Below are 27,385 nucleotides of genomic sequence, written 5' to 3'. Positions count from 1 at the left end.
GTGACTGCAGGAACCTGTTCCACGGTGTCTTCCCAACATGCACTCCCCATTAAGTCACAGATATGCTGACACTATGTGCCAGGACATCCAATACCACATTACTTGTAGTAACAAAAGGACCAAAAACAACTGGTTGAATAAATGAGGTTTTTATACAATTAAATGCTGTGCAAAGCTTAAAATTCCAAAGCCAATCCTAAATAGATCACCATATCTCACCCAAATCACTCCTAACCATGAGATGCACCACGTCTTTATGCAGCATTAAGGGGGGGAGGGGAACTAATTAATGCTTCACTGATTGTAAAAGCAGCCGATTTCAGGCATAAGAGGTGGGGAAACTGGGAAATACCATAGGTGGGAAAGCCAAGCACAGAGTAATGTATATGGCATGCTACTGCGTGTGTGTATATGTTTAAAGAGAGGGCTTATCCTTTTTATAGGCAAGCAAACTTCCTTCAAGGCACACCAAGAACCTGATAACGAGTGCCCTCTTGAGGCTGGGCTGGGGAATTGAGATACGGGAGAAGGGAAACCCTCTTTATACCGTTACATCCATTTGTAAACTCTGAAATTTTAAACCATATATTCCTTTTTTAAAATACAACTTGGAAAACTACAAAATGCAAAATAAAATGGCGCATCCTTCTGAGAGGATTAAAGGGCATAATATTTGGAGCCAGTCTTGTACACAATATTGGCTCTACCATAGCGACTTAAGGCAAGTTCCCGCCCCTACTACCCTTGGGTGTCCGACAGTGGGTCTAGGGACATCCTTCCGGCTCTCAACCGGGCAACTGGGAGCCCACCCCGCCGCTCCGGTCCCGGGCCGGGCAGCCGTCTGCGGGCACCCCGCGGTGCAGCCCCGGCCAATCAGCGGCCGCGGGGCGGGTGGGGTGGCGGCGCGGCGCGCGCGGAACGGAGAGCGAAGCAGAAGCGCTACTGCCGTCCCGGAGCGGACCATGCCACTCTCACCCGTGCTCTTCCCGCTGCTGCTTCTGCTGCTGCCGCCGCTGGCCCCAGGCCTCGGGCTCCTCCGCGCGGGCGTCCGGCGCCCAGAGTGCGGTCCGTGCCGGCCGGAGCGCTGTCCCGCTCCCGTGCGCTGCCCGGCGCCCGGCATTCCGGCGCGCGACGAGTGCGGCTGCTGCGCGCGCTGCCTGGGCGCGGAGGGCGCGAGCTGCGGGGGCCCGGCTGGCGAGCGCTGTGGCCCCGAGCTGGTGTGCGCGAGCCGCGCCGTGGGGGCCGCGCCCGAGGGCACCGGCCTCTGCGTGTGCGCGCAGCGCGGCGCCGTCTGCGGTTCCGACGGCCGCTCTTATCCCAGCGTCTGCGCACTGCGCCTGCGCGCCCGGCACGCGCCTCGCGCGCACCCAGGCCACCTGCACAAGGTACACGACGGCCCCTGCGAATTTGGTAAGTCGGGCTTCCGCCTGGCAGTGCTGTGGCAGCGGGGAAGGCAGCGGCCGGAGGGACCCTAGACCCTGGGGTATTGGAAAAAGAATGTCCCTCCTCTCCTCCCAGCATCAACGCTGTCTAGGCAGTTTTTCTTATCTGGCAGGGGGCGCAAGGAGGCTGGGGCAGGAATTCACATGCTGCACCCTCCCTTACCAAGTTCATGGAGACACCAGCCAGTGAGCTGGTGGGAATTTGGGGAGCCTGCTGTCCCTTTTGGTACTTAAATACTTGCTGATGCAGTTTTTCAGAGGCCTGGTATGTTTGCCTCCACAAGACTGGGAGTTTGAGAGTGGGAGGTCCTCATTGGGTTCAAGTCCCCGGTGTGGGTTGTTTGAATGGAGAGGGAGGAAACGTGAAGAAGCCAGAGGAGAAGGAGCTCCCCACCAGAACTTGGGATTTACGGGAGCTGGGACCCTGCTGGGGATTCCTGAGGGAGCTCCCACTTAGGACAGGAAAGTCATTTGCAGACCTAGATTCTGAAAAGATTTTAATGCCTTCAGGGGTAGACCCAGGTTTTGTGGGGCTAAGGCTTATACAATTTGGAAGGTCCCACTTTAAGTAAAGGAATTGAACATTAATCATTGTTTGGGATCTGGGAACTTACACTTCATTAACACCACAGTAAAGTCGTCTGTGGGTGTTATTGCTGCCCACCCTCTGTGTGTGCATTTTAAAAAATCAAACAAAAATAAACCAAAACCTTAGTAAAAGGATGCCCAGAGAAGCACCCTGCTGGCCCATTATGTTTTGAAGAACTGCCCCTTTCTACGCTGCCTGGAAGGGGCAGTGGAGAGTCTAAGGTGAGTACCAAGGAGTCCGGCTTGGGGTTCTGGCCCATGGCTGGAGACCAAGTCTGACCTAACTGCCTAAGTCAGTGTAGTAACTTCAGCTCCAACAGGGAAGACTTGGGGGTGGGGGAAGACCTTAACAGGCATTGGGAAGTTTCTATGATTATCTTCTCCCAGACATTCCGGGCAGACGTGTGTCCAGGAGACATACGTTGTTGTGTTGTCAGAGATAGGGCAGGGAGCCTCCTGTCCCCGAAACATGGAAACGGTGTGCAGCCCATCCGCGCTGCAGCCTCCCTGGAGCACAGGAAAATCGCCGCTGGCTATTCCTGGTGGGAGCTCCCATGGAGGAGAGAGCAGGCTGGCTTTTTCCCATGCTGCCATTTCCCTGAGTGACCTTGGGCTGGCCCATCCCCTCCCTGGGCTGTGTCAGCCCCTGTGGAGGCCCCTTTGTTTCTGCCCCGTGGCACATAAACAGCCCTGTCTCCTTCCTTTTTCCAGTTCCTGTCACTCGATTTTACAATCTGCTTTCCTCAGCAGTTCATTCCCGGGCGGTTCTCTTTGTCTGCAGACAGGTAATACTTTCACTCCACACACGGGAGACATAAGTGCTGACCAGGTCCCCAGAATCTGCCGGCGTAGATAGTCTGGGGTAATACTTCCCTGGAGTGGTGTTCTGTTCTCAAGAGAGATGCCTTGAAGATGTTTAAGACATTTAGGCCAAATCTGCTATTATGGGGAGCAGACTGAGGCTCCGGTGGTGGGGGGCAGTGCAGGGGACTGACCACGGTGACCAGTACAGCCTGACCAGCTCCTAAGTCCCCTATACCTTGTTTTATGCTCTTTGAGGACAGGACTTGATAGAGTTAAGTCAGGCAGGTGGTGGTTGCCATGGTTACCAGAGTGCGGCCAGATGGCAGATGGAAACCCCATACCCCTAATTCACTGAAAATTACCAAATGACAAGTAAATGTGACAGCCCCTCCACTCTGATCTATGGGCCCTGAGGCGCACCTCAGGCGCGGGCCCCGGGCTGAAGATGTTCAGGGAGCCAAATGGAGGCCATACAGAAGCTGCTTTTAATGATCCCATTAGTGACAGGCAGAAGGCCTCCCCGGAATCGCCCGTCAGCCGGGCACTGTTTTCCCACTGCCTTTTGTCCTGAAACGTCTGTCTGGCCCCTGCCCCCGTGTCTTGGTCAATCACGAAGTTGTGGACAGGGGATCTTTCCTAGCTAGGGAGTAAGGCGAAAGCGGCACCGCACTCTGTGCTGCCCTAAAGCCATCCTCTATTCAGAGGACATGGCAGAAGCACTTTTTAACGACGCCCCTGGGGACAGACCCTGGTTGAAGGGAAGCAGGCTGAGTCCCCGAAGCAGCTGTTCTGCTTCGATACTGGCGATAAACCCCCTCCGCGGCGCCTCACCTACTCCTTCAACGTGCGAACTCCTGACTTGAGCGGAGCCAGGCGTCTGTACATATGTGTGAAGTTCCACCCAGGGTGGGAAGTGTTCTCACACGTGCCTCTCAGGAGCATTTGGAAACAGTTTTCAGGCTGAAATGCTCCCTTTCCTCCTGTGCTCTGAAAAGACCCAAAATGCCTAATGCAAGTAATCCTCTGATCAACACACATTTATTGAAGATCCACTATGTTCCCACATATGAATAATTCATTCTTTACTGTTGGGAATTGTGTTTGCATCCCATCTTCTTGCTCAATGTTTGCAACTACCCTGGCCAGGTCTCACTCCCATTACACAGAAGGGAAAGCTGAGACATGCGGGGCAGTGTTGTGGGGGGGACTCCCTGGAGCCACCTGGCTATTTCCCAGCCAAGCTGGGGCTCCAGCCTGGGTTTTCCTGGCTCTTTTCAAGTGGGGCCATGCACCTCCAGCCCTCTGGCAATCTGATTCGGAAGGTGCCGCAAATTGGCTGCTCTTGAGTCTCAAGAGTTTCTCAGGCCGGATCTACCTTCTGGTTTGCCCCCCAAGGTAGGTTGCTGGTTCCTCTGTTTAGCACTGGGTGATGGCTCCTGAGAGGAGCAGGGTAGCGTCACAAAAGGGGAGGCACATGAGAGGAGCCTTGAAGGGCAAGTGGAACACTCCTGGGCTGAGTGGGTGGGAGGGCACAGCGCCAACCAGGACACAGAGCAAAGAGGTCCTGTGGTGAGTGTGAGCAGTGGGCCTGCTGGGCAGCCACCCGGAGCCGAGGCCCAGAGCAGTTCAGTGCCAGGCTCAGGAGCGCAGCTCCATTCTGTCCTAAACTCTTGGTTTTCTTTCTCAACTATCAGGTCACCTGGCATTACGTTGTTACTGGTGTCATTACTTTAAAAGGCTGCATTGTTCTGTCTGTGCACTGTGACCACTTGCTGATGTTGGGAATCCTGCAGACAGCAGGTTGATGTCCTGTTTGAGTGCGAAATTACATAGGAACAGGGTCCCATGTCAAAGGCCACCGGGCTGTGGAGCCCCCGAGGCTTCCGTGAGCTCTTGAGATCCTGAATCGTAGAACATCTACCTCAGTTGAAATTCCAGCTCCACTTAGAAATCTGTCTTTGTGAAGCGTGTGTTACCAGGTAACCAGGAGAGGCTGTGAATGCCACTTTGTGAGAGGGACAAAGGAAGGGGGGGGTCTCCTGCTCAAAAGCCTTTCATGCCGAGGGAGGGGTTTGAGGCACAGGCTGCAGGGAGCAGGACTGAGCAGTTCCTCCTTCTGCGCTGTAACATGACTATTAGCATAAATTACCAGGGCTGCTCAGTGCGTTGATCAGTAATCCCTTTCTCGGTGCTCCCTCTCCTACAGGTAGATGGGGTCCCTGGGGGATGACTCTTAATATTCTTTCTTTCCCTAGCGCCATGAACTCTAAAGAAATCTCAGAGGCACTTGGGAAGATCATTCCTTCCAGCCATCAAGGATGTAGCTGACGGGGCAGGAGGACAGATCCCCCCACACTGTAATAATGACATCGATCCCTTTCATTTGCACAGATCCGCATGTTTCATAATGCAGCCACACCCATTCTCTCCCTGCACCCTGGGGCATGGGGGCCGAAGTTGTCAACCTTCCTTTGCAGCTCAGGAGGAAGTGCTGAGCAAGCCGCCCATGCTCCTGTGGGCGGTGACTGGGCCCCTGGGCATCTGAGATTCCCTGGGTGCACTCTGCCCACCCGCAGCGCTGCCTTGGTCGGGGCACACCTGGTGACTGTTGTCTGGTACCCATGGGCAGAGTTGTGCTGGCCTGGCGTTTCCATGGCTGTTGCTGGCCTGAACAGAGGAAACAAGTATTGAGCGAGGAAGGGCTAGAGAGACAAAGCTGGCACATTCACAGACCGGGCTGAGCAGGCACCGTCCTCCCTCTTGAGAGCCACGTGACTCCTGTCAGAGGCAGGCGGGAAGGGAGGCCCTGGCTCTTCCAGAAGCATGGCTGCACTGGCAACTGTAAGGCCTCGCCCCAGGCTCGCCCGAGGAAGGGCTGTGGGCTGCGGCCTCTGGAGCCTCGGGCAGACCCACAGACAGGCCCGCTCACCAGAGGCCAATAGAGGCATCTTCAAGGAGATTACCCTCAGGGTGCTGCATCCTGCCGAGTCCTCAGGCCCCTCCGTGGAAGCCTTTATAGTTGGCAAGGGGTCTGGTAACTTCCTCACAGCAGCATATGGGGAGCGGAGCGGAGGGGAGGGGAGGGAGAGTGGACTGCCAGGCTCATTTTGAAGAAGAAACTAGGCCACACGGTAGCACTGGGGTGTGGCAGGGACAGGCTTTGGCTGTGGGTTCCTCCTGCCTGGGGCAGCCGTGGCATTGAGCATCCCAGTGCCGCACTTGAATGAGCCCTTGGGGACAGCAGGGCTGGGAGTGTCCTGCTGGTGTTGAGGACACTAATGGTGCCTTCACAAGAGCTGTTTCCTTGGGGTGAAGCCCGGGGGGGCGGTTCCATTCCTGGGCAGAAAAGGGTCAGTGTAGCTGTGTACGCTCACACGGGCCTGTGGGCAAGGGTGGCCTGTGGCTGGTGTCTGGGGACGAGGGTTTCAGGACTGATCGCTGCCTGCACTGTACAAAGGACAGCTGGGCATCTGCTCTCTCCCTGGGAGCCTGGAACGGCTGTCCGTGGTAGGCAGAGGGAGCCTAGGTGACTGACCCCAGCGACAACCGTCAGGCGCAGAGTGTCTGGTGAGCTTCCCTGGTAGATGGCATTTTGCACAGGTTGTCACAGTCCCCAAGTGGCTGGGGAATTGAGTGTGTCCCATGTGACTTCTCCGGGAGAGGCTCTCAGAAGCCCGTGTCTGGTTTCCCCAGCCCTTGCCCCGCATGCCTCCTCCCTGTGCTGACCTGCTTTGTCTCTTTCCTCTGTGATGAATCATAGCTGTGAGTGAAGCTGGGCTGGGTCCTGTGGTCCCCCCAGCAAGTCGTGGAATCTAGGGGCTGTCCTGGGGGCCCCCAATACAATCCCTGAGGAATGCTTTCTCACACTAGGAAGGTGTCCACACAGAATAACAGATGTTTCCCTTTAAAAATCAGTGTGGAGTTAATAGACTCAGGGGCCTGGGTTTGAGCCCCTGTCCCTCCATACACGTTACCTCTCAGAGCTTTGGTTTTCTCATTTGTAACATGGGGATAAATGCAGGGCTGAAGAGAGGGCTAAGTAAGGATGGAGAGAGTGGCATACGTGGAAGTGGCACACAAGGAGAGGGCAAAATGGTGTGGACAGAGCCTGGGGCCGGAGCCTGGGCCCATAGGGTCGCTCCACCATTTAAGGCTGGGTGGCCCTGGCTCGCGTCCCCGGCTGGGGGACTGCCGGAGAGACCGGACGGGTTCACGGCCCCGTAACAGAAGCGCGCCCAGCACGCAGCCGGCTCCAGTGTCAGCCAGTGGCATCATCACCAACATTACGATGATGATGATGGCTGATTGTAAAGCGCCGTTACATATAAAAATATTGTCAATTTAAAATCAGACGTGTCAAAATTAAAGACAGATGACTGTGACAGACACAGGAGGAAATTGTTCGAGATAAGTGTTCTGTGTCTCAGTTGTAGCAGCGTTTGCACGACTGTGGGCATCTGTCAAAACTAGAACCGTGCGCCAGAGCGCACGTAGCATATGTAAATTTAAAAATGAACATTTGAATGGCACTCTGTCATCCAGCGTAGGGGGCTCCTTTGTAAAAAACAAATGGCATTTTCTGCCAGGAAATCAGTGGCAAAGACAGTATTTCCGAGACAGGCTTTCTCAAGTGTAGTTACTGCAAGAGAGGGAGAGGGAAGTGCGAGGAGAGAAAGGTGGAATGTGATTTACTGGTTTATTCATTTAGGCCTGAAAGGGACTGATGAAATCTCATTTAAAATTTATGACTTTACATGAGTGGAAGTAAAACACGTTGATTGAGCGCCCCTCTGGGACCCGCGGGGGGCCCTGGAATGAGACGTGGCTCTGGCCGTCCGCACAGCGAGCCCTCCGAGGGTCGGCGTGGGCTCTGGGAGGCGGCACTGGCAGGAGGATTTGAATAAATCAGACTCTCCTTGTGGTCTGTGCAGGTGGGGCTCCTGCCAGAGGGCAGGCTCCCGTGGTTCTCTGCGGCGGCCAGGCAGGTGGCTGGGGCACGTCAGGCAGTGTTGGAAGCCCAGGACCTTGGTTCACTGGGGGGACGTTGGTACTACTTAGGGTGGTGGGGCTTAGAGGGCAGTGAGATGGGCACAGCTGAAAGAGTGAGCTGCCCAGGCTGAGGGGGAAGAAAGCCTGTGGAGGAAAAGGGCAGTGTCTGTATTCACCTCACCGGTGGCCCTTGGGACATCCAGAGGGCTATAGGGCTTCAGAGGGCAGCATTGGTATAAACAGGTGGGAGACACAGGGAGGTGAATGTTAGCTCCAATGAGGGCAAGCTTTTTTTACCTGCAGAGCCCTCCAAGGATAGAAGGGCCTGGCTCCGTAGATAGTGAGCTCTCCATCACTAGAGGCATGCAAGTGGAGGCTCGATGAGAACATCATAGATGCAGGCACAGGATCTTGGGGAATTAGGCTTCTCTGTTTGAGACTCTGCAGCTCTAAGACAGTTTCCCAAATTTGGGTTTTGTTTTTCATTTCTGCTTTTGGCACCAGCTTGGCAGAGTCTGCTTCCCAGTCTGTCCAAAGGAGCCAGACCAGACTCCTTTCCACGTCCTTTCACTTCTGTCCCCTCCCCTTTCCCTCCAGCCTTCTGCCTCCCTCTCTTTGTTCTCTCTCCTTTTCTTCTCCAAGGCTGGCTTGCGGAGCTGGCCTCGAGTCACCAGGGAAGCCCCAGGAGTCCACGCTCTCTGCAGTCAGATGGCTCGGGAATGAATGTGTTTGCTCTTTTATTTGTCATGTGTTTCCTCACCCAGCCATCTGTGTCCCAGACCTGCTCCTGACCCCCACCGGCATATCATGCTAACTGGAACCATCACTTTCACACTCATCACGTGGTAAGACCAGCTCAGCGACCCCGTGAAGCCGAGTGTATTGTTCACATCTTACAGACAAGCACAACCAAACAGAGAGCATTTTCCTCCCCAAGGACCGAGTTTTCACCTTGCCCAAGACACCATGGGGTCAGGGGCAAGGGTGGGCCAAGCTTGCCTTCTTGTGCAGGTGAGGCCAGGGGGAAGCACCTGGGCTGCGAGGCAGGCGAAAGCGGTGCAGAGCCCCTGGTCCTGGACTAGAGCACACCCTCTCAGCCCTGCACCTGGGGAGCTGGCCCCCTGAGGGCTAGGGGTGCGTTCCATGTGGGGGCAGGGACATTGAGGGGGCACTGGACTTGATGCTTTTAGTCCCAGTGTGGGCAGCGCAGATGCCAGGCGCAGGGAGGAGGGAGGAGAGTGGAGTGTCCGCTAAGAACTGCTCACTCAGATGCCTGCATGCTCTCCAGTCCCATCCGGTGAGCCCGCGCGCTCCCTCTCCTTTCTGCAGTGCTCTGGCAGCCCAGACCCACATCGCCTGATTCCCAGTCTCCACACAGCTTCCAGGCCGGCAGTCTTGCCCCCAGGGATGGGAGGCGTGTGGGGCGGGGGAGGCCGAGTGTCGAGTCTGTGAGTCTGTGATATGCAAATCAGCGTCTTGAAAGGGCTGCAGGGGGTCTCTGCTCTAGGGCGGACACCGCTGTTCCACAGGGCGCTGTTCTTTGAAATGCCCTGCACGGGAAAAGAGAAAGGCCCATCTGTCGGAAGACTGCTGTTGGTGAAGCGACACCAGCCCCGCCCAGAGCCCTATCCTGTCGTTGAGCCGAAAGCAGGTGGCAGCCGGGGCCCGGGAAGGGGTGCCACGAGACCAGAGCTCTGCCACAGATGTGCTGCGTGACTTTGGGTGGTTGCCCGTTCTCTCTGGGCCCCTGTTGTCCTGTTGGGAGAACAAAGACGACGGCTGAGGAAGCACGTGGGCATCCTTCCGAGTCTAGGGCAAACTCGTTTCCACGATCCCTTGCCTGAGAGTTTGCCCTCTGTGGGTGGAGAGCTTTTGCCAGCCACCGCTCACCCCACTGTGCTCTGTCCCAGCGGGCTGTTCACAGGCAGGGGAATTCCAGACGTGGGGCCCTTGGGACCTGGCAGGGTAATGGTTGTGCTTCCTTGTCTTTGTCACCCAGCTCCTGTGGTCGTCATCCCGCCCCGAAGTGTTCACAACGTCACCGGGGCACAGGCGCACCTGTCCTGCAAGGTGAGGGCCGCACCGCCCCCAGTCATCACGTGGAGGAAGGTACTTGTGGCCAAGAACTCTCGTGTGTGTGTGTGTGTGTGTGTGTGTGTGTGTGTGCACTCGCACGTGGGGGGGGGTGAGGTTTGAACGTTTTCTTTCCTTCTAAGTGTGTTTCTGTGTATATTTTTTTTGTGTGGACCAGAGGGTTCTAAAAGGGTATCTTACAGGGGTGTCCAGGCTTTTGGTCGGGGTGTCTCTGGGCCACACTGGAAGAAGAACAGTTGTCTTGGGCCACACATTAATTACATTGTGACACGTAATCACAAAAACATCTCTAATGTTTTAAGAAAACTTACGATTTTGTGTTGGACTGCTGGTTGGACACCCCTGTTATGTACCATCCCTCTGCCTCGAGGGTTATGCCACAAAACTTTTCTCCGAAAGCTGTCCCCGGAGAAGGGAGGTTGCCATCCTTCCTGTGGCATTTGCTCTCTTGACCACTTAGCTGTCGGGGAAGTCCCACTGGTTGTCTAGCCTGGATCAGCTGGAAGGAAGTTAGAGGCTGCTTCACTGGGTTTGGGTTTTAGAAAGACTTGGGTGGTGGCAGATAACGCAGCCCTGTTCCAAAACTGGATCCTCCTGCAGATCAGTGTTTGAGAGACGAGCATGGGTCACAGCAGAAGTTGCCCCCTTGTCTGCAACAGCCCTGAGAAGGACCGTGGCGTTCTGAACTGCTTCCGTGAGACAGTGGTGGCGTCCACATCTTTTTTGTCCATCGGGGTGTACTGTCTGTACATAATTCGGGGTTTAAAGCGACGGGCATTTCAGTAGGAGCAGGAGCTGCTAGGGTTTTGGCCTGAGGTCAGTGGGAAAATGGAGACAGTGAGGGTGTCTGTGGGGTGGCACGTACCCGGGAATGCTTTCACTAAACCCCTCCTGGTTTTCCTGTCCTCTTTAGGTCACACAGTCTCCTGAGGGCACCCAGGTGCTGGAGGACCTGCCTGGGGACCATGTCAACATAGCTGTCCAGGTGCGAGGGGGCCCCTCCGACCATGAGGCCACAGCCTGGATTCTGGTGAGCATCCTGTTTGTTTAGGACTACTGGCTATTATTGACTGGCCCTTACAAAGCACCCTCGATATTTCTGTAACATGTCACACGTTTCTTATCCGCTTCTCACCAGACCCTGTGAGGACTGTCGGGAAAGCAGGGCAGGTGGTGTAACCCCTGAGAGCACCAGTGACCTTCAGTGGCAGGCAGAGTTACGACCCCAGAATAATGTCCATGTCCTAGGCCCAGAACCTGTGGATGTTTTCTGTTATAGGGCAAGAGGGGGTTAAGGTTGCAGCTGGAAATAAGGTTGCTGATCAGCTGACTTTCATAAGGAAGTTACCCCAGATTATCTGGGTGGGGCCAAGGTCATCACGAGAGTTCTTTAAATGTGGAAGAGGGGGGCAGGAGAGATGGGAGTGCGAGAAAGATGTGACCCACCATCGCTGGCTTTGAGGATGGAGGAAAGGGGCACAAGCCGAGGAATGCAGACTGCGTCTGGACTGGGAAAGGCGAGAGCAGGTACTCCCCTAGGGCCTCTGGAAAGACGGCAGCCCTGCCGACTCCGTGACTTTGGCCCACGGAGACCCACCTGGACGTCCAGCCTCAGCGAGGGTAGATGGTGTGTGTGTCGTTTCAAGCCACTGAGTGTGTGGTGCTTTGTTACGGCGGCCGTAGGAAACCTGCCCAAGGCCACGTGGCTGGTATGGGGGGGGGGATGGCACCTCTGCTTTCTCTCATGGCTGCTCCGTGCCACGTGCTGTGGTTTTACTACGAAGAGGGAATGCCGTGTGTTTGTAGGAGCACTGGAGTGACGAGCCAGGGGTCCATGCCGGCCACATCACTCCACCTCTCTGAGCTTCCGTGCCCACAGTTTTAAATAGAGGGCTTTGGACTGGACAGCATCCAAGGGCCAGGTGACTCTAATAGTCTGTGACTTACCTGCTGGTCCCCTGGAGCATGAGGCTAATGACCATGCCCCCCTTCACCCACCACTGGTGCAAGTTCAAAACGAGATGGGGTGCACAAACCCTCCTGGTTTGTAGAGCAACTCGCAATCGACACAAGCCGTTCTAGCAAGAGGGAGCAAGAGCGGAGAGGGCCGGTGTGGATCTGCTCTGCAGGGAAGGGGGGACAGGCTGCCCTCCGGGGGTGTCTTCCCCACTGCCTCACCACCTCTGCGAGGTTTCGGGACACTTCTGCACCCAGCTCAGAAACTCAGAATGCGGTGGGGTCTCTGGCATTTTCAGATCTGAGCCTCTGTGTCCACAGTTGTAGAAAAAGAGCTTTAGACTGGACATCATCCAAGGGCCCCATGACCTTAACCTTCCCGTGCTTTATTTTGAGAAAGTGCGGAGGAAAAAGTTCTCTGGTGTTAATTTGTGAAGGCTGCCTCCATTGGGAGCCCTTGTGGGCCATTTCTTGGGGAATAGAAACAATAGATTGTTATTCTTTTAATTTGCAATATTTTCCTTGTAAGCTATACCCATACCTTCAATAAGAGGACCAGCCCTGGCTGGTGTGGCTCAGTGGACTGAGCGCCCGCCTGCAAACCAAAAGGTCGCTGTCTGATTCCCAGTCAGGGCACATGCCCGGTGGTGGGCCAGGTCCCTAGTTGGGGATGTGCTGATTGATGTTTCTCTCCCTCTTTCTCCCTCCCTTTCTCTCCTCCCTCTCTAAAAGTACATAAATACAATCTTTAAAAAAAAAAAGAGGACTAGGTAGCTCACAGTAAAAGGCAGGAGTGCAGAGGAAGCACTAAAATGAGAGGGCACTGAGGGGGTGAGAAGAGAGACAGAGCGAGCTCGCGCTTATTCTGAGAAGGAGCCAGTGTTCAGGGGTCCCGTCGAGGCTGCATCTGGGAGCGACTGCACTGTGCCGCTGAGAACCACCCAAACGTGCTCGCTGTGTTTCTAGATCAGCCCCCTGAGGAAGGAGGACGCGGGGGTGTACCAGTGCCACTCGGCCAACGCGCTGGGGGAGGCCCAGTCCCGGGGCACGGTGACGGTTAGCGACCTGCGCGTGTACGAAGTCCTCCGTTTCCCAGCTCCAGGTGACCGCATGTGACAGCGTAAGTACCCGTTCTGAGTCGTTTCAGGTGTTTATACATCTGTGTCACAAGACATCGAGGTGGTTTATAAGGTGTGTAATAAAAAGGAAGAAAAACACATAAACCAGCGAAACCAGAAGAACACAAAACGAGAGTAGGAACCTGCTGCAGTTCACAGGCAGCGTCTCTAGCGTGTTCCGCGTGCATGTCACTCTGAGCTTCCCACGATAGGTGGACCGTGAACTTAGGAAATGACCCCTTATTAGCCAGCTTCTCTGCCTAACAACCCCCAAACCTCGCTGGTTCATGGCCACCAATGTTTAACTCTTGCTCACATTCCATGTCAAGGTGGCGGGTTGGCTGTGGCTCCGTTCCACATGTCTTCTGAGATGGGGACCCAGCCAGGAGGAGCAGCCCTGGTATGGAACGTGTCCACTCTCGTGGCAGAGGGGATGAGCAACAGGCCACGCCAAGCACGCAATCTCATTTAATGTTTCTGCTCAGACACAGTGGTTGTCACAGCCGCTTGGCCAAAGCAAGTCCTGTGGCCACACCCCGCCACGCAGGGGACGGTGGGAGTCTGCTCCTCTCCCCGGAGGCCCAGGGCAGGGAGGCACGGGCCTCCTACAGGGTGGGAGAACTGTCCTGAACAGGCACCAGCACCAGGGCCCGCTGGCAAGGACTTCATAGAGCAGGGAAAACGGGACGCAGGCTTGGTAGTTCGTGAAAAGCAGAAGGATGTTGCTGTGGTCGTCGTGCGCATTATTCCGTCTGCAGCCACCACTGCTAGGCACTTTCTGTGTCCAAGGCCTCACGTCAGGTCTGTAGGGGATACATGGAAAGCAGAGAAGTGAACGCCGTTCAACTACAAGGAACGCGGTGTCTCAGAAACACGGGGCACGTGTGAGTGTGGGGTGAACGAAGCAGTGTAGAACTGAGGAGACAGAGGAAGACCGCACTGTGGTTCCCTCTGGGGTTGGGGTGGGGCATGAGGAGGAAAGTGCAGGGTGAGCTCATCCAACAGAAGTGCAGTTAGGAGACGGCTCTCACAGCACCCTGGTGCCGGCCTTTGCTTTATTCTGATCAGTGTGTAACAAAAAGTCAAGTGCTGGGACTTTTTGTCCTGTGTGTTTATATGTGTGTGTGTGCCTATATGTTCCATGTTTAAAGTATATATAGTTTTTAAGTATAAATATGTATATATTTTATTGAAAAAAACAGAGATTTTACCTGGCTATGCATACAGTCCATCATAGATGAGTTTTCAAAAGGGAGCCATGGAATTTTAAGAGCGTCGGCACCTCCCCGTTCCCAAGTTCCCTCAGCGGGGTGCACTATGGGCCGGCCCCTGCTTGCATACCTCCAGAGATGCAGTGCTCACTACCACAAGAGAGCCGTCTCTAGGTTTCCTAATATCTGGGAGTTTTTCCTCATAGTAAACTTGGGGGTCTCTGAGATGTCCGCCCTCCGGGGCCCTGCTCGAGGCCCACAGCACTCCTCGCCTGGTGGAGATTTAAAGTTAAGGGTCATTTCTTGCACCTTCCACTCACCGCACAGTTGACTGTGACAGAACAGGCTCTTTTCCTCTAATTCTTTTCCTTCTTCCCTCCCAGGCTCTCAGAAACACCGATCACAGGACGACGGAAGAGTCAAGTCCTGGGTCGTTTTGCTTCGTGGCGAGCTGGAGAAACCGTGCTTGTAGAAGACCCCTTTTGTATGTTTTTAAAAGTTAGGTGCAGACTAGATTCACACGCAGATGTGGTTTTTAGCAGGGCAAATGCTGGGGAAACAGCCTGCAGGTGGTTTTTTATACTTTAGAAATGAATTGCTCCCTGAGAATTCTTTTTCTGACTGCTCCCCGCCGGGGAAGATCATGTCACGGTACACTGGGAACTCTAAAGGGCTGGACGGGGCACGTGGCAGCTGCGACTCCACCTCATTCGTCTGCGGCTGCTCAGTGGGGCTCGGGGACCGAGTGTGTGTTGTAGCAGGAAGGAGAGGGCCCTGCCGCCCCCTGCCTGGCCTCTCGCTTGCTGTGTGACCTGGACAGGTCCTTTCCCTCTCTGGGCCTTGGTCTCTTCACCTGCGACTGTGGCATTTGGACTAGATGCTCCCTGTGGCCCTTCCAGCCCTGCCATGCTGGAGTAGGATGGCCCTGTGCACGAAATGCGGGAAGTGTGGTCTTAGCGTTCTTTTTAAACTGGTATTTCCTCAGAATCAAAGGCTATTGCTTCATACTCAGGTACAGACAGCTGGCTGTAGCTCTTCTCTCCCTGCCGGTTTCTCATCTTAAAGAAACATTTTACCCGACTCAGGGGCCCCGTGGCTGGGCGTCTGGGGACCGAGACGTCTGTCCACTTGCGAACAAGCCCAGCACTCTCTCACCCAGTGGCAGCAGAGGCCTGGCTGTGCTCTCTCCGGGGGGTGGAACAGAGTGCAGTAGAACGTGTTTTACTTAGACATGTTTTGACCTCCCCCAGGAATGAGGCTTGCTTTCTTTTTCTTAATGAGGAAAGAGAGAAGGAAAATATTTGATATCTGGGATTTAAAAAAAATAGATATCCTAGGCGATTAAAGTTTTTAAATTGGGATCCCACACGTGGATTGTCTTTAAAGGTCACGAAGCCGTCTGTGGCCACCCCCCAGCTCCCGGATGGCAGGGAGGGCGCGCACCGATGCACCTCCCCCTTTGCAGATGCAGAAACAAGGCCCCGGGAGCAAGGCGCTTGCCCGAGGCCTGCAGGCCTCTGGTCCACGGGTTTCAGAGATGCTGGTCCAGGCCCCTCTCTGCTTCAGAAGCACAGCCTCATGCTGCCCACGGTGGGCATGCCGTTTGGGGGTCCATTTTGGAACTGCATTTTCTGCCTTTGAGGCTGGCTGTCCCATCTCTGGGGTGTCAGGGCAACGTCACCCTGACACACTGCACAGCAGGAGGCTGGCCTGGGACTCTGGAACCATGAGGCCCATTTGGGACCTCGGCCCTGGCTTGCTGTGTGACCCTGCACCAGTTCCCTTCACTTTCTGCACCTCGGTTTCCTCATTGGAATAAGCAAGGAATGAAACTAGGTGGGTGGTTTTCAGACTCTAAAATGTTGGCACCCCTTCTTTGAATACAATTAGAATTGAAACTGATCAAAGTGGAAGCTCTTTCTGTTTGGAGGTTGGGGCTGCGGGGTCCTGTTCACAGCCCCTCTGCACTCAGCACCCCTGCCTCCCTAATGGGTGGACAGACTCTCAGGAGAAGTAGGGGTGCTGAGGCCCCAGAGAAGGTAGTAGAACAGCGTGCATCTGCGATACACACACTTAACGAAATCGGTTGCATCCCTTCAAATGTGCCCCATCAAAACCGGAGCGCTGGCTGGAGGCCCAGAGAGCAGGGTGGGTGGAGCCCCGTAAGGACGCAGCCGCGCATGAAGACTGCTTGAGGCTGAATTCACCATCGTAATTACATGCAAAAATAATATAAATGTTACCCTGTCTGAAATTTTCACCAAAACCAGAAACATAACTGCCCCACCTTAACAACCTGTCAGCGGTGTAAGTCCCCCGGCCTCTGCAGAGGCTGGAAGAATGTGTGCCGTGGCTGGTACTGTTTGGAAACACCATTCCCCAGAGAACCTGTGCTTTCTACCCTACTTTCATGGATGTGATGACATCTCATGAGCCCTGCCCCTGCAAATAAATGTTTTCAAGGACAGTCTTTGTGGTCTCTTTGTCGTTGGCATGCTGCCGCAGGTGGTCCAGGTCTCACTGGTACTTCGTCACCCCTCTGCCTCTTGCCCCTTTTTGCTCTTCCATATCCTCCTACCTCCCGCCTGGGCTGCAGTCACAGCCTCGCCCGGTCTCCCTGCATGTGGTGTGGTCCTAATCGTCCGCTGCCGGCCCTATTCCCCTCGCTCTCCCTGAACTTGGGTCCCCCACGGTATGAGCACCCTAGGGTTTAATCCACTCACTAGCCCTGCACTCTGTCATCTTCCACATGCACGTGAGTAGCCTTCTCCGGAGGACAGAGGGGTGCAGACACTGGCGATGTGAACGTGGGTGGGACCTGGACCCTGCACTCTGGTGAGACTCAAGTGAGGATGAGTGGGATGATGTTGCTGTCCTTCCGAGGAAGCACAGAATGTCTTCCCAGGAAGATCTGGGACGACTTCCTGGAAGAGGAGAAGAGGCATCCGAGCTGGGGGTTGGAGTGGGTCTGGGGATTCCCGAAGAGGGAAGCAGCACGAGAAAGCAGCAGGGGTGGAAAAGTGCAGCTTCATTTGCGACAGGGAGTATTGGACCCCGTGGTTTCGGGAGCTGTAGGGGCAGGTGTTGGGGCGGGGGCCCAGGCCACACCTCTAAATGCCACTAGAGGAGGTTGGACTTGACCCCACAAGCAGCAGGCAGCCTGAATCTCAGTTTTCTGTTGTCGACTGAGTCATAACTAGGCTTGAGGGAGATAATTTAAAAGCCAGTGTCCAATCCCAAATGGACCCACTTCCCACCTTAACTAAAAAAGGCTGATTTTTAGTCAAAATGGATTTTTTTCGTCAGGTTTTATGGTGAATTTAATCCTATGTTTTTAAAAAAACACTGCCCTCCGCTCTCCCCTCAGGGATGGATGACACAGGGAAAATTAATAAGAATGAGAGAATCAGTCGACAGTGAACAGTCTCCTCTAATGAATTTCCTCACTCCCAGCCTTCGCCAGGGCCTCCTGAACATTAAATCGGAGAGCGATGATTATGTGATATTTTAATTAATTAAGGGGAACTAAAGTGCCCTGGTGTCTGCAGCTCAATAATGAATTCCGAACCTGGGAACCCGTCACCCAGGGCAGAGCTGGATGCTGGGACTCGCGCTCACTCCGCTCCGCTCCGCTCTGCGGGGCTGAGTCTCCTTCCTGCCCGGAGCACTCCCCTCGGCCGGGACTGCCTCTGAGGTCAGCCGCCACTGCATCCAGGGGCTGAGCAGTTACCTGCGTCTCTTCTTCCTCCTGCCTGACCCCTCTGCCCCAGCCAGGAAGAGTAAAAATCACCACTATCAGGTGATGGGAGTGGGAGTGGGCAGAGAGAAGCCTCCCATTTCCATTTCTAACTCCGCCCACCACACACACCTGCGGAGCAGCTACTAGGTAGGCCCCAGGCTTCATGGGGTGCTGAGGGGTCCGCATGCAATAAAAAAGTGGTGAATAATTGAATGAACTTGCCATCTTGTCCCCAAACCCACTGCTCTAGCTAGCTGCCCTGTCATGGTGCTGGCACCGACACCCACTGGCTTACCCCAGCCAGCCCTGTGGGGTCACCTGCTGGCACCCACGATCTCCCACCCGTCCTCACCCCTGGTTCAGGTTAGCATCACAGGCATGGGCAGCGAGTGGTGTCCTGAGGGGCCTCCAGCTTCAGGTCACCCCCACCAACCTATCCTCCCACTGAAACGGAGCCAGCTTTAGAAACCAAAACATGACCCTTCCAAAACTCTCACAGTTTCCCACCAATGGACAAAGTGTGGATGTCCTCACAGGGCGTACTCCCCCCCCAGCCCTTGCCCCCTCCCCCATTTCCTCCCCCATTTCTTCATACCCTGCAAGATTTTTCACAAACTGCAAGTCATCTGCTCTCCCAGGAACACCGTTCCTGCTTCTCTCTGCCTGGACACCTCCTTCTCACCCAGTAGGGTCCTGTGTCCCTCCCTCCAGGCCTTTCCCTTGGGCTGAGCTGGGTGTGGCAGAGAGAAGACCTGAGTGTGCGTCCTGGCTCCACTTACGACCTGGACATCTCTGGGCCGCTGTGACTTTTCATCAAGTGGACTAATATTAAGCAGTGCCTGGTGAAGATGTGCAGGAAGGGAACCCTCGTGCATTCTTGGTGGGACTGTAAACAAGTGCAGCCGCTATGGAAAGGAATATGGAAGTTCCTCAAAAGATTAAAAACTGAACTACCATGTGACCCAGCAATCTCTCTTGTAGCCATTTATCCGAAGAAATCCAAAACTCTAATTCAAAAAGACCTGTGCACCCCTATGTTTGTCACAGCATTACTGATCCCCAAGATATGGAATGACCCTGAGTGCCCATGGACAGGCGAGTGGATGAGGAAGATGTGGCACGCACACACGATGTGCTATTAGCCACTAGAGAATGAAATCTCGCCGTTGGCGACAGCACAGACGGACCTGGAGGGTGCCGCGCTAAGTGAAGTAAGTCAGAGGGCAGGGACTGCCTCATTTAATTCTCTGTCCCTGCAACCTGCCTATAGCCGGAACCTTAAAGCACCCCCCACTCTTTTTTTGAAACCAACAAATGATCTGAGCAAATTAATTAACCAGGTGGCCACCAGAGGTCAGCCTGCCACCCAGACCGGAGCCAAACCAAATCAAAGTCCTTCAAGGGCCTGGCAGCTGGGACCCAGCCGAGAAAAGCAGTGTCACTGTGACAGCACAGCAGCCCCAGTGGGTGCAGCCAAGCTGAGTCCTTGGGCTCTTCAGGAGTTGAGGTTGGGATAGAGGTGCTCTCAGTTCGACCCCTCTCTGGCCCACAGTGTGCGCACACGGGAAACTGAGTCCAAACGAACTTCATGGGAAACCTCTCAGCCTCCATTTCCTCATCTAAAAAAGAAGAGGTCACCCATGGCCTATTCTATGTTTGTGTGAGGTTTGTGGCATGCAAAGGCGCCTGGCACCGATAGCATCTGGCAGAGTAGAGCTTGGGATGAGTTTGCTGGAATGTGTGGGTGCCCCAAAGCTGCCACATCTGTGTGCAAGTGAAATCCTGCAGGCAGTGTCTGCAGTGCAGGAGGCCCAGTGCAAGCCCCCTGCTCACACAGCCCTGTGTCCAGAGCAATGATGATGAGTGCAGCGGAGCCCCAGGGGGCTGAGCTGACTGGGACTCTGACCTGTCTGTCTCCTCAGTCACCGAATGTCAGGGATCAAAATGAGAGACCCAGAAGAGTATCTGTTCACTGTCCCAACCCATACTGGGACACCCTGTACCAAGTTTCACTTGGTTTAGAAGTATTGAGAAGCTAATGAGCAATGGATTTGTTAAAACACTGGGATGTTGCTTGATGGTCATTGGAGACCCCCACTCACCCACCTACTCACTCCTTCCCTGTTTCAAGAGAAACTCACGACTATGCAAAATGCCAACAGTCTCTGCTCTAAGAGAAGCAGATAAAAGGTGCACTTTGGGGGACAGTCAGGGTCACCCCAGCCTTAGACAAATGGCATAGGAAGGAGGTGTTGGGAAGGAGAGATGAGGGGACCAAACAGACTCAGAATCCCCAGAAAGCAGTTTCAGGTCAACTGCAAGGTCAAATACTGAACAAAGTCATCTTGAAGCCTAGGGCAGACAACAGGCTGCCGAAGAGATGCCGGGGGTGTGCACTTACTAGACCGAGCGGACCTAAAAGTAGGGTGATTCGTTATTAAAGTGATAGAAAGGTGAAAGACAGGGAGAAAGGGCTCAGCATCCTGTTCAGGTGTGGTGGCCTGCTGGCTTGGAGTTACTCCCATCTATTGGGAAATGAAGACTAACAGTGACTATACTGAACCCTCAGGCTTGAACCCTGGAAACCCCAGCATGTCGGGACCGCCCTGATACTCGGCGTGGCTTCAGGGTCAGTGTTTTGGTAGAGAGGCTGGGGGACAGCGCCAGCGGAAGTCTTGAAACAAGATCTGACATGGGCTTGTCCCAGGCAGGAACCAGAGCTTTTCTCTGTGGGTCTTAAAGTGGCACCTTGCCACCCAGCCTGCCAAGAGAAGACAAAAACAAAACTAGAAATTTTGTGGGGGGGACTTTTGCACCTGGCTGGGTCCCCAGATGACTGCTTGGGTCCCCTCCATCCCCAGGACTCTGTAAAACATTCAGCACCGAGAGAATATTGACACAAAGTAGATTTGCAAACAGAATGTATGAGTCTACTTATTTTAATTTTTAATCAAAATCAATTCACATATTATAAAATTCACCCTTTCCTATTCCATGTACAATGCACAATTTTTTGCCTAAACTTCTGAGGGAAAAATACGGATGTGCATTACACATGGGTATGATGATTACACACCATGGGTGTAATAATGGGTATAATAATCCCGTGCATAATATGCACAGAATGTGGATGCTCATTATACATGGCAAAATACGGTATACAATTCAGTGCTTTTTAGTATATTTGCAAAGCTATATAACCATCACCACTATCCAATTCTAGAGCATTTTAGAGCATTTTAACCCCGCCCCCCCACACACACAAAATGCCATTCCCATTAGCAGTTACTCCCCATCCCCTCCTCCTCTACGCCCTGGCAACCACTACACTGCTCTGTCCCTATGGATTTGCCCATTCTGGTATATCACAGAAATGGAGTCACACAGTTTGTGGCCTTGTGTGTCTGTCTCCTTTCACTCAGCATGGCGTCTTCCGGGACCACCCATGCTGCGGCATGTGGCGGCGCTTCATCCCTCTCCATGGCTGAAAAGGCCATGGAACATTCCAGGGAGACATTTTGCTTGTCCACCTGGTAGCCAATGGATATTTGGGTTGTTCAAGCTTATTTTAAAGGAGTGGGCATATAAATTCATTTTCGGCCGATTCCTTCCCTCAAATTAAAGTACATCAGTAGCAAAGTGAAGGGCAAGCAAGAAAAACAGCCAACAACCGGTACTTAGAAAAGGAAAGGCACCCTTGATCTTCAGGTTACGTCAGTAAGAACGGAGACGGACAAAATCTGGAACCCATCAGAGCTCCCAATGCCTTCTACTCGCAGGTGTGCGGTGAGCCCATCCGCTACGCCAGCAGGTGCAGCCATCAGAAAGCCCTTGGATCAGCAGGAAGAACTAGAAGTCCAGATCAGTGGTTCTTAATCCACCATCCAGTGACTCTTAAGGTTTCCTGGAAGTAGCTCAGGGCCTCTGAGGGCGCTGGCGCTGGAGCACAGAGGGACAGGGCTCTGAGCCCAGCCCTCGTCCCGGCTTTAACTAGGGGAACTCTGATTTTGTTTCATTAGTTGAGGTTCTAAGAGTTCGTTTGGAATGAATAAAGGGGGTCCATGGCTAAAAACATGTCTGGTGACCACCAGTCGGTGGTTGTGGGACCCCTGGACTGACGCCGGGTCCCCATGGGGGACGTCCTCACGAGTTCTTCTGCGGGACCTTGACGGTGACCGTCTTCACCTCCGTGTAGGCCTTCAGCCCGTCCTCCCCCAGCTCCCTGCCAAAGCCTGACTCCTTGAAGCCCCCGAAGGGCGTGTGGCAGGTGACGATGTTGTAGGTGTTCACCCACACCGTCCCGGCCTGCAGCGCCTGCGTGAAGTACAGGGCCTTGTCCAGGTCACGGGTGAACACGGCGGCGGCCAGGCCGTACCTGGTGTTGTTGGCCCTCTTGATCGCCTCCTCGATGTTCTTGAACTTGAACAGGGGCTGCACGGGCCCAAAGATCTCCTCCTTGGCGATCCTCATGTCATCCTGCACGTCCCCAAAGACCGTGGGCTTGATGAAGAAACCACGCTCCCCAAAACGCTGCCCGCCACAGAGCAGTTTTGCCCCCTCCTTCTGGCCAAGCTGGATATAGCCCAGGATGCGCTCAAACTGCTCCTTGTCCACCTGGGGCCCCTGCTGGGTGTCCAGCTCGAAGGGGTTCCCCACTTTCCTCTGCTTAGCTTTCTCCACTGTTCTCTCGAGAAACTCGTCATAGATAGCCTCCTCCACGAAGGTGCGGGACCCGGCACAGCAGCACTGGCCCATGTTGAAGAACAGGGCCTCGTGGCACTGCTCCACCGCGTGGTCCAGGTCGGCGTCCGCCAGCACGATGCTGGGGCTCTTCCCGCCCAGCTCCAGGGTGACTCTCTTGAGGTTGGAGTCCCCGGACGCCTTCTGGATCAGGTGGCCCACCTCGGTGGAGCCGGTGAAAGCGACTTTGTCGACATCCATGTGCCGGGCAATGGCCGCTCCGGCCGTGGGGCCGTAGCCCGTGATGATGTTCACCACCCCGGGGGGGAAGCCCGCCTCCTTGATGAGGGAGGCCAAGTGCAGGGCGGAAAGGGGGGTCTGCTCTGCCACCTTCATGACCACGGTGTTGCCGGTGGCAAGCGCCGGTGCCAGCTTCCAGCCCTGCATGACCAGGGGGAAGTTCCACGGGATGATCTGGCCACAGACACCCACGGGCTCGTGCCGGGTGAAGCAGAAATGCTCGCCATCCATGGGGATGGTCTTGCCGTGCCACTTGTCTGCCCAGCCGGCAAAGTACCGGTACACCTTGATGACCTCATCCAGGTCCAAGACATAAGACTCCTGGAAAGGCTTCCCGTTGTCCAAGGTCTCCAGGGAGGCCAAGTACACGCGATCCCGCTCCACGAGGTCGGCCAGGCGGTTCAACAGGCGGCCCCGCTCGGAGGCGTCCATCCGGCGCCACGGAGACCCCAGGCGGAAGGCATTGCGGGCCGCTCTCACTGCCCGGTCCACGTCAGCCTGGTCCCCTTCGGCCACGTGGCCGATGACCTCTCCCGTGGAGGGGTTGACTGTTGGAAAGGTCTTCTTGCTGACTGCGTCTTGCCACTCATTGTTGATGAAGAGCTGGTTGTAGCGGATGTCCGGGTTCTGGATGGGGCTCGGAAGGGCTGCTGCGGAGGAGTACGGGGCGGTCCTGCCTCGGAGGCGGAGCAGCCGGGGCACCAGGAGGCGCTGCATGCTGACTGCTCTGGAGGGGACAGGAGGAACTGGGGTGAACAGGTGAGAGGGGCTCAGGCGGGCCCCCAAAGCCCACCAACTTAGATGTCCCAAGATTTGGGTGGCACCTCAAAAACCATGGGTTGTAAGGTACACGAAGGCCCTGAAGAACCCTCTGGCCCAACTCTATCACCTCCCATCTATCTTCCAACTCATGCCCTCACCTCTTCTGGGTCCTTGCTCCAATGTCAGCTCCTCAGCAAGGCCTTCTCTGGCCACCCTTGATACAATCTCAGCTTTCTTCACCTGTAGCACTCTCTAGCCCCTGCACCATGCTGTACTTTTTTCCAGCTGACATACCAAACAGCATCTTTACAAGCGTATATGTTTATTGTCGCCTCTTCCCAATAAAACATCAGCTCCATGAAGAACGATTTTTTTCCCTGTTCTGTTCATTGCCATGGCCCTGCTGACTAGAATTATGCTTGCTACATAAATGTCCACACAGGCTGTTCAACTGACCTAAGAATGAAGTGAAAACCAAAAAGACTCAGAGACAGACTTGTTCTCTTAGAGAGGGGCCTGCTTCACATCACCTCTGTCCCCCAGGTGCCTCACAGGCAAACTGCCTCATGGGGCTATGTGGGATGGGGCTGTGAGTAATAAAGCCCGCCACCCTCCACCCCGGACATCTGAGCTGGCAGCACCCTCAGAAAACAGCCTAACCCTGCCCGCCCTCCACCCCCGTCTCAGCTTCCCTGGGTGCAGTAAGTCCAGCAGCAGCTGCAAAGAAGGGCCTGTTCATTTCTTGCCTACAACTCTGAAAACAATGCAGACCTGATTAAAACAGCAGGTGTAAAATTTAAACAGCATATAAAATGTATTCAGTGAAATTTAAACAGTGTTTAAAGTCCTTAGATTCACTGACAAAGTCACTGCCGAGCCCCACCCAACAGCAAAAGGGAACTGAACTTGCCTGACTCTCCCCCACCCCCACCTCCCTACCCTCTGCCACTGGGCATGGAGAGGAGCAAAGAACTCATCCAAAGAAACACCCCAACCAGGTCCTCAGCTCTACACAAATCAGTGCTGCCCAGGAAAGCCCTCCCTTGCAGGGGAGTTGAGCCAGCAAACTATCAGGGGTGCACTAGGGTTCCACTCTGCTCGGGGCTCTGCTGCGTGCGGGGCAGAAGCAGCCTTGGGACCAACAGACCCGGATCTGAAGAGGGAGGAGTCCGCCGGGATGGGTGTAAGGAGTTACCAGGCCCCAGGGTGGGGGTGGAAAAACTCAACAGGTGGGAGAAGTGCTCACAGACCATGGTTGGGAAATCCTTTGTGCCAAGGCTGCTCCCGCGCTAGTGCCGATCCACAGTGGCACCACCACATGCAGGGAGGAAGATCACTGCTTACTGGGGCACCAGACTTTAAAGTTTGCAGGCTGTTTTCTGGGCAGTTAACTCAGAGAAACTCCAGGCAGCCCTGGGGCGACTGGAGCAGGTGCTGAGCCCCTCTTTGGAAGAAGGCTGGGGGAGGAGGATCAAAGCGGTTGGGGGACTCACCCAGAACACACAGCAAGTCCCAGGAGGAACCTCAGCTCAGGTTCCCACAGTACTAGCTTTGTGTTTCCTCCTGACTATGGGCAATTTATTTGGTCCCCTGTATTAGTGACCCCTGTGCTAAGGCCCGGACCTTCTGGGCCATCGAGCCAGGACCAGCAGGTGCCCACCCTCACCCTTTCTGCACGGCGGGACGCACATCCTGGCCTCTCAATCACAGGCTAACGTCAAAGGCCCCACTGCTGAAGTGGGCCTGGTGGGGGGCGGGGAGCATTAAGGTGCAGCTAATCCGAAAGGTGTGCGGGGGAAGGGAGGACAACAACCCCAGGGCCCTCAGATGCCACCTCGGGACTCGGGGGGACTCGGGACTCGGGTGCGGGGAGAGGGGTGAGGTCCTACAGTTTCCATCAGGCAAAAAGACCTGCCCCCATGTGGGTAAGCGGAGGCTTAGAGAGGAAGCCTGCGACCCCGGGACGGCGCTGCGGGCTGCCGGCGTGGTTCGAGAGCAGAAGGACAGTCATTACCTGCTGCAGGCACGGGCTCACGCTGGGGTGCAGGCTCGGGCGCAGGCTCGGGCGCAGGCTCGGGCGCAGGCTCGCGCTCAGGCTCACGCTCGGGTGCAGTGGTTCAGTCTCTCACCCGTTAGTCCAGCTTTCCCCCACCTCTTGCCCCGCCTCCGCTCATTCTAGAGGCTCAGCAGCCAATGAGGATCTGTTTACACTGGGGGCGCAGCAGAATTTTAGCCTCGAGGACAAGGCCTGTCCTTCCTCACCGAGCGGGAGTGTCTGGGTTTCCAACCCACTCCCCCAGGGCAACCGCACCACGGAGGCGCTCTTTCCTTCGCTACGCGGCTCAGACTTGGGGTCTTAAGGCTCTTGTTTGGATGTGGAAACAAATACCCAGAGATGGCCAGGCCTTTCCCAGGGCAGAGAGCCCTGTGAGACTGGACCGCAATTACACAATAGCTTGCATTTTCTCCTCTTGCACAACGCCCCTAGTTAGGTTGCCAGCCACGAACCTCTCCTTGCGCTCTTTTGTTCCCCTGCCCCACCCCACGTGTTTCCTAACTTGGGTCACCAATTTGTTCCACCTTCACTGCTTTTTCCCTGTTCTGTGAAGATTTTATAAGTGCACTTGTAAAATGCATATTTTGTTCTCAGGATAAAAAGAATATATGCACCCTATATAAAGCTTTGAAAACAGAAGAGGATGAAAACAATGCCTTCCATCGTTTCATCTCCAAAAGTGGCCATTTATCTTGCTGGTATTTTTTTTTTGTCTTTGTATTTTTCAAAAATTCTTTTCGTTGAAGTAAAATGCTGTGGTGACTTCTATTTTGCTGCCTGCTTTTTTCGTTTATCCTTAGGGATTTCTTATGAACTTTTCTCTGTTCACTGAAGTTACATCATTCTCTGCAAGGTGGCATAGAATTCCACGGTCGGGAGGGCTGGGGATGGAAGCTCTGGCCTGACTCCGTCTCGTTGTTGTCATAAAGGGTGCAGAGACGGACATCCTCACGCGCCTCTCACTCGCTCCATCTCTACTGCACCCTCCTCCCAGCTGGAGAGTCTGGGAAGCTAAGAGCTAAGTTCCCAGGCCTTGTTTGCACCTAGAGTTCTGGATGTGAACTAGGTGCTGCGATCGGCAGCACCCCTTGCCAGATGTGCAAGGTGGAGGGTACAGTCCTGCCCCTTTGGGACGTGACTGGCGTGGTGGCAGAAGTGTGGGGATTTTCTGCATTCGAGTTCCCTGTCATTTCCCTAGCTTCCTGGGTGTGGGGTGGCTTCTGTGGCTGCAGCCCACTCTGGCTACCTACTGTTTGAATCCTGGCTGTGGGGGTGTGTCTTGACCTACAGGGCTCCAGAGGTGGCCTCGGACAGTAGTGGTGCCAGCAGGCCGAGTCCACCTCATTCTGGGAGTTAGTCCTGAAGGGCTCCCTGAGGCCTGCTCCCCCTCTGGCCCGCACCCGTGCTGTCGGCCGCTGGTTCTCTGCGTTACCCAGATTTTCCATGTATAAGCCACACCCACAGTTTTGGCCCAAACTTTCAGGAAGAAAAAAAATCTTTTGTCTTAATGTTTTAATTAATTAATTAATTAATTAATATTTAAAAATGAAACCCATTATCGTGTTCCAGGGCATTATTTTGCATACGGATATCATTCTTGCTTTCTAGAGTTACACTTTTAATGCATAAGCAGAAATAAGAGAATT

The 27,385-nt window shown here is 54.5% G+C and overlaps 2 protein-coding genes across 2 annotated transcripts; one reads left to right on the top strand and one right to left on the bottom strand.

The window, feature by feature from the left end:
- Positions 1–931: 931 nt before the first annotated feature.
- IGFBPL1 (insulin like growth factor binding protein like 1) lies at positions 932–16,672 on the top strand. The gene is made up of 5 exons (XM_045840684.1): positions 932–1,410; positions 9,823–9,932; positions 10,831–10,947; positions 12,840–12,993; positions 14,586–16,672. The coding sequence occupies exons 1-4, from the start codon at positions 963–965 to the stop codon at positions 12,987–12,989; spliced, it is 825 nt and encodes a 274-aa protein (XP_045696640.1). The 5' UTR covers positions 932–962; the 3' UTR covers positions 12,990–12,993; positions 14,586–16,672.
- A 4,192-nt stretch (positions 16,673–20,864) lies between these two features.
- On the bottom strand, positions 20,865–25,998 carry ALDH1B1 (aldehyde dehydrogenase 1 family member B1). The gene is made up of 2 exons (XM_045840900.1): positions 25,698–25,998; positions 20,865–23,648 (listed from the first exon to the last, which is right to left on the bottom strand). The coding sequence occupies exon 2, from the start codon at positions 23,636–23,638 to the stop codon at positions 22,085–22,087; it is 1,554 nt and encodes a 517-aa protein (XP_045696856.1). The 5' UTR covers positions 23,639–23,648; positions 25,698–25,998; the 3' UTR covers positions 20,865–22,084.
- Positions 25,999–27,385: the final 1,387 nt, after the last annotated feature.

The sequence above is a fragment of the Phyllostomus hastatus genome, unplaced genomic scaffold (genome assembly GCF_019186645.2).
Source record: "Phyllostomus hastatus isolate PE091 unplaced genomic scaffold, TTU_PhHast_1.1 phas_contig_34, whole genome shotgun sequence".
NCBI classification, from domain to species: domain Eukaryota; kingdom Metazoa; phylum Chordata; class Mammalia; order Chiroptera; family Phyllostomidae; genus Phyllostomus; species Phyllostomus hastatus.
The sequence above is the reverse complement of the archived record's forward strand: the minus strand, read 5'-3'. Positions and strand labels throughout refer to the sequence as shown.

What these genes read in the sequence shown, in the direction of transcription:
- IGFBPL1 (XM_045840684.1), top strand. Translation starts at nt 963, where the DNA reads ATGCCACTCTCACCCGTGCTCTTCCCGCTGCTGCTTCTGCTGCTGCCG. An exon ending in CGACGGCCCCTGCGAATTTG is followed by an intron (nt 1,411 to 9,822) that starts GTAAGTCGGGCT and finishes TTTGTCACCCAG; the next exon opens with CTCCTGTGGTCGTCATCCCG. An exon ending in CAGTCATCACGTGGAGGAAG is followed by an intron (nt 9,933 to 10,830) that starts GTACTTGTGGCC and finishes TGTCCTCTTTAG; the next exon opens with GTCACACAGTCTCCTGAGGG.
- ALDH1B1 (XM_045840900.1), bottom strand. Translation starts at nt 23,638, where the DNA reads ATGCAGCGCCTCCTGGTGCCCCGGCTGCTCCGCCTCCGAGGCAGGACC.